Below are 11,539 nucleotides of genomic sequence, written 5' to 3' on the forward strand. Positions count from 1 at the left end.
ATCGTGTTTGGGTTCCTTTTCTACAAACAGTCTGCACTTTTTTCATGGATAACGCGTTGCATATCCATTTACAAATTTGAACCACGAAACTCAGGGATCACATTTCGCATTGCCACCATTAAATTTGAAAACTCTCTCGGCATCCAACACAGAAAACCCTCGTAAATTCCATCACTTCGAATTGCAGTCATGTAACACTTACGTTTAATTACACCTATCACGAAGAAAGCCACTCTGTTCACTTGTTTCGTCGATCGCTGGCAGATGACAAACGCGGCGTTCGGTTCTGCTTGGTGCTTTGCAGCTCAGCTTAAACCTGTCGCCCCATTTCTGCGCATGAGGCGTGAACTATCAACACAAAACAATGCACACGGAGTTGCGCACTGTCTCTGCTCCAGCGACCAAAAGGGAATTCCTGGGACTCGTTAGAAATATCAATCCAGCAGGCGCAACAAGCCAGAGTAGTGTGTGTGCAATTGTGGGTAAGGTTGCTATAGCGCACCCAAATGCATTGTTCGAAACACTGTTGCCAGGTTCAGGAGTGTTGTTATTGAATTTACTTTTCAAATTATTTATTTTGTAACTTCAAGCTTATATGGGAACGGATCTAATATGGCGTAATATGAGTTTAGTTGAGAGTTGGTAATTAATTTTTCGAATATCATGAGTATGAGTATAGTAATTATCACAAATTAAACAATATAACGGAAAAGATAACCTTAATATCACCAATATTTGGTACATGATATTTTTTAATTAAAACTATAATGTACAAGATGCGAATAAAGCTGCCCAGCTCAAAGTCTGTAAAAATAAAAACAACTATAATTTAGACAGCTGTGCTTATCTTTGAACCTGTCGCACGTGTAGTCGCGACTTCATCGTTTTGACAGCTAGCAGAAAAACATATGCATCTCATGTATATGTAGCCAGGAGTCGATCTGGTAGGACGGTGGGTAACTTCTCTGCGGATGAATCACAACCCCTTCCGTACCGTGGTATGTACCGGCAAAGGGTTATTGCCAAAGTGTGTTAAAATAGCCAGCAGCTAAATACATCCTTCCTTTGCAGTATCTGCCAGCTGGTTGCATCCCGAAACAATTGGCTGCTCCGGTAAAGGTGGAAGATAAAACGATGACCACCTAGTGCAATAGATGCATTGAAACAGTGCAAGAGTGAAAGAGTGAGCCCAAACGGAGCTAGCATTCCGTGAAAGTGGGCAAGGCAAACACGGATGGGCGAGTTTTAGCATTTTGTTTTTATCGTTTTCAACTGGATCTTACCGTCGACGCACCAAACAGGTAAGATAAGAGCAAAGTTTCATAACGATCTGTGTAAACAAACAAATCCATATCAATATAGTGAAGGGGGAAATGTAAGCCTGATTCTCATCGCACCCAGAGGTGTGGTATTTTACACGCAAACGCCCAAAGTGTTGATGGAACTCTCTGTCCCGTATAAGTCTTGTTACGTTACTTGTTGTAATTGATCGTATTTGTTCGTATTCATCTCGAAAGCATTGGAATAACTAATTGAATTGTTATATCATTTTAGGAAAGCTGCGCAGTGTAAACCAGGGTCTAGTTTATCCTTTCCACCAAAGCGTCGTACATTCCAGTGGCCTAATTAGTAAGCCGTTTACCGTGGGCGAGCTGCTCAAATCAGGATGCGTTTCAACAAACAAGAACTGATTACACTGGCGACGCAACCAAGCAACAAGTTCGAAAAGGAAGGCCCACTGCACGTGACGGAAAAGCAAGAAGGTTTCTTCCGTAAAACCGAAGGCAAGTTTTTACCAAAAACGTTTGTTCTGGAATGTAATGGGTTAAGCTGTAATCGTCTCGTTTATCTCATACCATCCTCGGTTAGAGTCTCGTGCTAATCTGGGTTTATTTACGTCCACAACAAAACTATTTTTCCACTTTTGACACGCCGGAAACATATGGAACAATATTCGTTCCTTCTTAGCACCCTTGTTAGGTTTGTGGTTTGAAAATCATCTTTACATGTTTCATTATTTAGTTGTTTACACTTGATCGGACAGAAGATTGCTTTTCTCAAGGAGGTCCCCTGCTTTTGTACCGAAGCGCATTAACTGTGTATGCCGGTAATATTTGTTTGTAAATTTACTCAATTTGTTGTTGTTGTTTTTTTTCTTTATGGATTTGTTTTTGCAATAATTTTATTTATTGTTTCTCTATTTCTCCTCCGTTTTTCCTCTCTTTTTTTATCCATACCTTTCATTTCATCGCAAACAACCCACGGCTCTCAACTACTGTCGACGGAAACTTCAACGATGCTAACTGGAACCTCTTCCCTACTTGTTGGGCACATACCCCTCCAAAATCGGCGTTTGTTTTTTTTTTCGCCATTTCACTTCATTGGAACCATATGCACTTCCGGCATTCGGATGAGATTAATTTTCCCTTCTCAAATGTGCTGTGGGTGGGTTGGATGATAACTGCAGATGAATCGCAAAAGCTCACGAACGATCGGGTAGCTCGTAAGGGTTTGTTAAAGCGCCAAAAGCCATTCAGTTGCATCGGTAGTGCATCAAATCAAGGTTCGTTTCGTTTTCTGATAGACAAAAAAAAATCCCTCTTTCACACACACACGCACCCTGTTACTAAACAACATCCCGCTCGTTTACTCCCACATGCTCCCACTGACACGTTGTAGTGGTTTGGTGCTATTAGTTTTTGACTAACCAAACAGGACCCTAAACTGATTCCCACGCTAATAAATGTGAACCTTAACTTAATTCGAAGCGTTTCTGAAAGTGAGATGGAAAATGAGTCATTTCAAATGCGTTTCAAACGAGAATTTTGTTTTCTTGCATGGTGTCATACAATAAAACGTAACGAATTAAGTATAAACCTCAACACGGAGCCGGTGGTGTAGTTCTCGCTTGGTATCGTTAACACAACTTTCAGTATCAGAAATTTATTTGGAAAGGAAATAATATTTCAATAATGTGACTTTTTTTTTGTTATTAGTAGATCATTTTAATGGTTAGTTAACTAATTTTGCTTTTCGTGTTGTTTTTCCAATATCCCGGCGACACCGACGACGATCACACAGTAAGCCTTGAACGGTGGTGTCGGCTGCGTGGAAATTTATTGTTCTACTTTAAATCGAGTGACCCATTTTCGGAACCGCAAGGATGCATCGTGCTTGAAAAGTACAAATGCATCACACCTAGCGCCGAGCAGCACGAATACGATGGTTACGTGTTTTATTTGGGTAAGATACTACGTGATACGTGTGCTATGGGAAAAAGCACATCGCAAAAACTTATTCACTTTTTTTTTATTTAAATTGTAGAATTTAACGATGGTTTAAGACAACGATTCGCAGCCAACACGCAACAGGAACGCTTCGAGTGGATGCAAGCGATTGGGCTGGCCGAGTATGACATTAAGCGGGCACAGTTGAAATATCTGCGAGAACAGATCGACCGTCACCGTGGCACTATACACGATGTCGACATCGATATGTTGCGTTTGCAAACGGGGAAAGAAATCGGTAAGTAGTAGCGCAGATGAAGCAAACGTGCAGCATTCTATATAACTAACTCCACACCTCCACTCCTTGCTGGGACGCCAACAGATCTAAACGAAATCCCCATCTGTGAATCGGTCATCTCGTGCGATAATCTGCTGTGCGATGGTAATGGTAAGCCACCGAACCCGTCCGTTGTGGTGCAGGTCACATCGAACAATCGGTCGTCCGGTTGGATTAAGTATGGCCGAACGGAGGTGATTGAGCGTAGCTCCAACCCGCAGTTCATCTGCACCATTGCCTTCCGATCGTGCGACGGATTGCACAGTGAGTCGCTGATACGCTTCACCGCCTATGACGTGCGGGAGAAGGTAACGCAAACGGCCGTTCCGATCGGGTGGGCCGAGATATCGCTCGGCGTGATAGCGGATACCACACGCCTGCGGATACCGTTGCGCACCCAGGCATGCGGTGAGAATGCTGGCTTTCTCACGATCGCAACCTGCACGCCGGATATGGAACGGCGCAACAATCCCCGATCGCCGAACAAATCGAGCCTGTATTCCGGGTTGCCAATGGGTGACAATTCACCACAGCAGAACCAACTGCAGCAGCAGCAACATCAACCGTTGGGCCATCGACGTTCACAATCGCTACCACCAAAGCTCGGCATAAAGCTTTTCATTCCGCCCCCCTCGAAGATCGGGTTGGTCTTTACTAACCCGATCATACACACCTACCGCCTCCATTCCGGGCTCGGCGGGGACATTAGCGTGCTGGAGGTAATGCTGGAAAGCTACCTTTGCTACATCATCCCCCAGCAGCTGCTCTCCGTATGGATTGCGCGCGAAAAGGAACTGCTGCAGGAAATCTCGGGCATGGGTGAGCTGGGGGGCGAATGGCGCCAGAAGCAAATGGAGCTGCTCGACAAGCATCTGAAGCTGCTGAAGGATTACTCCCAGGCGAAACAGTACCTGCACCAGCAGCAGCAGCGCGGCCGATCCTTCAAACCTAGCTGCCGCAAGGGTGATGAAACGCTCGAGTTTGCCCCGGTCAATCTGCACCTGCAGCGCATGTGGGCCCACAACGATACACTGAAGCGGGCCGGCATCCTCGACGTCATCACGGTCGGTGCATTTACGCGCCATTCGGGTAAATCGAAAACGGGTGGCCTTATAAAGCTGCTGCACCACGTGAAAGAATCGCCCTCGAAGAGCGAAGGGCAACACAAAGTGGCCGCCGCAAACGATGCGGTACAGGCGATCAAGCAGCTGAGGAAGGAGATTGTGGAAATCATGTCACAGCTGCTGTATCTGGCGAAGTCGAAAAATCCGAAAGGCATGCTGCCGCTCTGCAACGAGATGATGACGAAAACGCGCGCCCTGCTAAACATCTGGGAACCGAGCCTGGTCGAGGAGGCGTTCGCTTTTATCGAACGGCACCGTATCATCGACGAGGCGACCGGTAATGGTGGGGCTGGCGGTGAGGGCGAGGCCGGACACCGGGACGGTGGGTCATTGTCGGTATCGGCCGGTACGTCAGCAATGTCACCGTTTAAGAAAATTACCCAGCAGCTCGGTGCGTTGGATCTGAAGTCGCCCGAGCTGGAAGACTTTTCCACCCCGATGGGACCGGCACCGGATCTGTGGCCGCAGATACGCACCAGCAAATCCGGTACGCTCAGTGTACCGAAGGCAAAGCTGGTTCCGTCCCCGTCGGCGTTTGAGCTCGGTGATACGATCGCCACCATACAGAGCAGCTTCAACCAGCTGCAGCAGCAGGACGGTGTGATGCAGGAGGGTTGCGATCCGCACAGCATGACGTACTCATTGCCAAGCCCGTGCTATCTACCGACCGAGCAACCTTCCACTTCCAAAGCGAACAAACCGGCGGGGGGATCCGGTGGCGGAGAGGGCACCGTCACGTTCAGTGAAACGCACTTCGACATTAATGGTGAGGTGACACCGAGTCAGGTGCCGGCAGTAGCGACGAAAGCAACCACATCCGAGCACAGCACAACGTTGGCTAGCCTGCCGAATATGGGATCATCCACGCTGACCGCAAACCAACTGCTGGAGAATAAAAACGAGCTACTCTCGAACGTGTACGACGAACAGGGCTATCTGATCGAGAATACCGCCATCGTGCTCGGACACAACGGGGCGTTTCTCGACACGAAGGTGATGAGCTCGAGCCCGTCGGCAAACTACTACCGACCGACGGAGGAACCGGAACCGCTGGATTTAACGCAGCTCAACATTGAGGCGAGCGTGATGTGTCTCGTGTCGAAGGTAAAGTTTCTGTGCGGTCGTTGCGGTAGCCCGGCAGTACGGCTGCGACAACCCAAAGGTGGACCGCTAGGTGCGTTGCAACGGCCGACCAGCATCGAAACGCTGCAGACGTACGTAGTTACGAGTCAACCACTATCGCTACCGCAGGCCAATGCTGGTACGGCAGAATGCGACACAAAAGCCATCGCCGCTGTCGAGATACCGCGGGAAGAGTTGTCGCAGGGCGGGGCCGGCAACGAAAGCCCTACCAAGCCAAGCGTTAGCGATGTGGCGATGTGCGTCGGGATTGAGATGAAATCGACCACGCCTCATCTCAGCAACAGCAAGGACCTTAACCTGGCTCTTACGCAGGCGGTTGGTGAGGTGGCGCGGAAGGTGAAGAAGGGCAACAAATTTACGGACGGGTTGGATCTATCGGCCACCACCGATTGGGCGCTCGAGTTGCGTCCCTCGATGAAGAAGCTGCGCCAGGCGATGGATGGGCTGTTGAAAACGGCTCGCCTAATGCATTCGGTGCAGCGGCTGCAGCAGGATATGAAGAAAACGAGCGCTACGCTCGCGATCATGTATCGGCGTGATGTGTGTTTCTCCCAGGCGCTCACCTCGCTGGTTGCGGGCCTGATGGCAAAGCTGTGGGGCCAGAATGTGACGGAAAACTTCATCAGCCTGCTGGTCCATCTCGGTCCGCTCGCGTACTTCGAAGGGTTGCTTTCGCTGTACGGCAACGAGACGGACATGTGGGGCGATATGAGCGTGGCGGTGGAAGATCTGGCCACCGTTGGGTTTACGCTCGTGCGGAGCAACCTGCACCGGGACACGAAGGGTGCGATACCGGTGCCGCGTGTGACCGGTTCCCGGCAGGCGCTGCGCGTGTTGCTACCCGTGCCGGAGTCGGTGTTTTGCCATCTGCCCACGAAGGAAGCGGTTAGCTTCCGCGTAACGCCCGTCTTCTTTAACATCGGCATCAACGAGAAGGCAACGGTGGCGGAAACGCTCGGTTTTACGCGCGAACAGCACCGCTCGAACTGGGACAATTATGATCGGTTGAAGCAGTACCACATCCGGTACCGTAAGGTGCCGTTCAACTTTGTCAATCCGAACTGTTCCGCTAGCCAGGACACACCTACGAAGGTGGGTGCGTACACCACACCGCAGAAGGAGCTGCTCGTACCGGACCATACCGTCGCAAAGTTTCTGGACGACATGGAGTCGGAATTGCGCGCGAACGGGTCGAAAAATTACGCCATCCTGCAGCTGGCGGAGGAGATAACGCGCGCAGTGCAGGGCTTGCGGTTCACGTCGTGCAAAAGTGCCAAGGATCGGACCTCGATGGCGGTCACGCTCGAGCAGTGTCGGGTGCTGCAGCAGGAGTTTCATCTGTCCGCGGGCAATGCACAAAATGTGCTCAATACGATGCGGAGGTAAGCAAAATCCAATTCATCTTACGCGTTGTATTATTGTTTTAACGTTTCGTTATTGTGTGTTGTGTCCATTTTTAGCGAGGGAACCCGATCTGATAATACGATGAAGAACGTTGGCACGCGGAAGTACGCGTTCAACATGCCGCAAGTGCTGTCCCTCCCGGCAGTTTATCGACCACCGGCCGGTACTTATGGAAAGGCACAAACTTAGTTCACCCTTCATAAGTAAAACGGGGTTAGCAAAATTCTTTAACGTACATTATTTTAGACCTTTAGACACGTCAAACGTATAAGTGACTAAGTTTGTTGTTTTTTTTTTTATTTAATCTTTTGTTTATTGCGTTATGTTAACAACAGTCCAGTGCGTTCCTTTGTTTTCTTTTCTGGGTAAACCGTGTGTAGGTCGCATTGTCACAAGGCTCAAGGGCACGAGGCATAATGCGAGCGTTTTGTAGTTTTGTTTTATTGCTTAGAACAATTTATCGTCGCCACATAAACACCTATGAAACTCATTATTTAATGCGAACAATGCAAAACAAAATACTATTAACACTAATTCGTATCTCCTTCAGTTAATGCGGCATTTATTTTTTTTACTATTTGTTTTACGGGTTACAGAACAATGTGTAAGTTATTATTAGTTACACAACAGGAGCATTAGTCTGTAATCAAGGTTTACAATGAATAGTGTACAATAGGAACAAAAGGATAAACACCACTCGCTTCGGGAAGCCTAAAATAGAGCATTACGATAATAGTTTGCCGTACTAAAATGAACACATAAATAACCCCGTAATGTTTACAGGACGAAGTGTTGAATCCTTCCCTTGTTAGTAACGATAATTAAATTTTCCGAATGCATAATTAAATCGTTCACAGCGTTAAAGAGGCTAAATGGAACTAGAACTGACTGGTGCAAAAACTATACGACCAGTAGAAAATTATTATTCAAATTCAATGCACATTTCATGCATCGGCAATGGAAGCGGGATAACGCTTCTACACACGAATGATCAACACTGCTTCCAATACTGAGCAAACGCAAGATGAAACGTTACGTTACGCGTTGCCTACCTATATACATTGTTCGTTTAACCGTCTAAATACTCACCGGAACGGTTCAGTAATGTACTGTCCATTTCATATTCGATACACCCACTTACACACCCACAAGTATTGCGTATTACATTGAGCCCTTAGGTTTGCTTGTTTTGTTTTCTTTTCAGTTAGATTTTTATGTCGTTCGTGCCAGGGAAAAAGATATGTTACTTTCTCATCTTTTGAAATAAATTTTCTGTTTTTTTAACTACACAATAATAAAAAAAATAAATGCTTTAAGAGTGTTTTGTTAAGTTAGATAAAAACAGTAAGACAAAACAGAATAGAAGCTTAACAGATTTATGGAATTAATTTCTTTTACACATGGATCCTGTTAATTGTAACAATTACAACACCTATACAAACCCAATTAGCTCATTCGACGTTCAGCAATCGAAGGTTTCCGTTTATACCGTAGAGAGCATTGTAGCAGTGCAAAACTAGACGAACAAAAACACACAATGGAGAGGGAATAAAAGATGAGTGAAATTCAAAATCAAGAGTAATTAATAGTAGTGTGACACGTTAAGTAAGTTGCCTCGAGGAGATATGAAAATTTCGAAAACAAAACACCTAGTATAGTATCAATTTCATTACAGTTTAACGTTTAAAACCATAAAACCATATAGTCCAACATATCTAGAAAAAAAAAACATCGCTCGAAAATCAAACGCAAAAACGGCCAAACAAAGAAGCATTTACTGTCGAAAAAATCGCTACTTAGCACACGTGTGTTTTGGATATGCAGGGTAACGAATGGAAACAATTTTGGACTTGCAAGCAAATCAAACTATCATACAAAACATCCCTATTTATATCGCACGTACGTTCTGTCGCATTTAACAATGAACTCCTTAAACCAGTGTGCTCTAACAAATCAGTGCCAATAGTAATCAATTCAATGTTACAGCATCTTACAACTAGTAATCGTTTCATTGTCGCCGCAACGTAACGGTTTGGGACAGGCAAAGGAAGTTGAAGCGGTTGTTTGTTTTTTTTTTTAATATATACATAAAACAAATAGGAACCTCCCAGGCACGAGACTGCGAACAGGTAAAATTGCGAGGTTGTAGTGTTTTTACAATAGGAAACCAAAAATCTAACTCGTCGTTTGCACTATTTTCTCATCTTAACCGGCATACTTTAGGGTAGGAGTAAAGGACTTTTTCGACAAATTCGTTATTCAAATTGATAGTAACAACGTAAAGCGAAACAATGAGTGAAACTGAAACGGTACGCGCGCTGCATATCGACAAAGTGGGTTGAAGCGTCGGCAAACTGTTCGGTAAAAACAAAAACAAAACAAGAAAAAAAACAGTGTACCGCAAACCAGTTGGGTACGCTGTAAGTAATAAAACGAACAATACTAACCAAGAACAAAAACACATTGTTAAACTGATGTAATTTCTTTAGTAATTTACCTTACCTACCGTGCTTGTTCTATTTGTAAAAGCGATAGTTGGAATCTATCGGATAGGAACCACTAATCACATTTTCACCCTGCGGCAGATTTAGGAGAAGATGGCGGAACAACGGTTCCACTTCTTACATCTTTTCATTGATATCAGGGGTACAACTAATCAGGGGAGTCTTTTTAGGGTCATAGACAGAAGAGGTGTAGTCGAGCAGATCCAAACTAAGCGGGAGTTATGGCGTCCACCTGAGATATATTCGAGACGACGACGACCGGTTTAAGTAAGTATCTTACCTTTACCATATCCATTCAAACGCACAACACACCCATATTAGTTATAGCAACATCGATAATGTTTATTTGTAAAAATAACACACTTTTCCCACCGAACGTTTACGGTTATTCGAGTACGGTATATAACAAAATCAAACGTCTAGCAAAACCTACAAACTACCAACAGCAGTAACGGAGCGTGTTTTCTCCAGTCACTCTATACGACTAAATACGAACCAGCAAGGTTTTGCCGCGCGTTGCTGATCGTTTTGCTCCACCTGTCCCATTATTGCAAAGGTAGAACAAATCCCTTTATTTATTTTCTTTCGCCTAACCCGATGCAAAACTGCGACTAAAAATAGGTTAACTAGAACATCATATTGCCACTTAAATTGTCTTGTCCTTCGGCTTGCTTTAGTTGAGCGCATCTCCCCGTGTACGTACTTCTTTGAGCTTGTGACTTGTCGCATACCGCGTTCTTAATATTGTTTCTTTTTTTTGTGTGTTTTCTTTAAGTCATGTTTCGTATTACGTTCCCTTATTATTTAAAATGCGTTTTTAGCCTTCTTAGGGGCAGTTTTTGCGTATGCGAAAGTGTGTCCGGGGTGTAATATGGTGGAGATGTATCTAATTCGTCATTGTTAGTGTATGTACATACAGATATTGTAGATAAAGGAAGGGTGAAAGAGAGAGAGAGAAAGCGTTGCAGTAAGAGTAAGATTAGGTAACACACCTCTCTTTCCATAAAGGGTCCTTTATCTAGGAAGAAAAGGAAAGGAATAAGTTACTTTTGTAAAGATGATGGAAAACGTGTCAACCGCGCCTAGAAATGGAGATACTAAATCAACTGTACTAAACGTGGTCAAAACGGTTTCACGTACGATTTACGACGAGGGAAAGCTAGTTGAATGCAGCAAACCAAATTAGAAAGGGTAATTACGGGAGGAATTCGAAGAAATACTTAGAAGACCTTAACAAAACCATTCTTCATATACATATAATAGCTCTACTACAGTTATCCGATAAATTCGTGATACTAGGGCTGTTAATTACAAATACGTTGATACTGGGACTTGCGTTGTAACCTTCGTTCAATCACTTCCATTGCCATCCACCTGTGTTTGTAAAATTAACGAATAGACAGTTTGGCGGACGTACAGAATCGAACTACGCTGTATAACTATACTGTCTGTGTTAGTACTCTCACCGTTAGTAGCACACCGCACTCAATCCACGCTGCTCCACTGCTCAGGTGTTTAGGATTTACTTGAAGTGTGGAGATGTGGAGCATGGAAGATGGGTGTGCGGAAATGGAGGGGAAGGAGGGGATGTTGATTTGTACGTCCTATAAAAAAAAAACAAAAGAAAATGGTGCGTTGTGGAATGTAATACACAAACGATAAGGAGACAACCAGTAATATGTTGACTGTGGTAGTGTCTCCTCAGTAACCCACTGTTATACTGTTATACGCTTACTTAAAAATAGAAACAGTAACAATTGGTGTGGTTATGTGTGAAGCCCCGTCACTTGTGCTGCACTA

The 11,539-nt window shown here is 45.1% G+C and overlaps 1 protein-coding gene across 1 annotated transcript; it reads left to right on the forward strand.

Annotated features, from left to right (window-relative positions):
• The first annotated feature begins 1,148 nt into the window (after positions 1-1,148).
• On the forward strand, positions 1,149-7,626 carry LOC128307079 (inositol polyphosphate-4-phosphatase type I A). The gene is made up of 7 exons (XM_053044799.1): positions 1,149-1,301; positions 1,555-1,784; positions 2,468-2,563; positions 3,082-3,243; positions 3,325-3,525; positions 3,610-7,213; positions 7,292-7,626. Exons 2-7 carry the CDS (start codon positions 1,667-1,669, stop codon positions 7,422-7,424), a joined length of 4,314 nt encoding a protein of 1,437 aa, XP_052900759.1. The 5' UTR covers positions 1,149-1,301; positions 1,555-1,666; the 3' UTR covers positions 7,425-7,626.
• The last annotated feature ends 3,913 nt before the right edge of the window (positions 7,627-11,539 follow it).

This window comes from Anopheles moucheti, chromosome X, assembly GCF_943734755.1.
Source record: "Anopheles moucheti chromosome X, idAnoMoucSN_F20_07, whole genome shotgun sequence".
Taxonomy (NCBI): domain Eukaryota; kingdom Metazoa; phylum Arthropoda; class Insecta; order Diptera; family Culicidae; genus Anopheles; species Anopheles moucheti.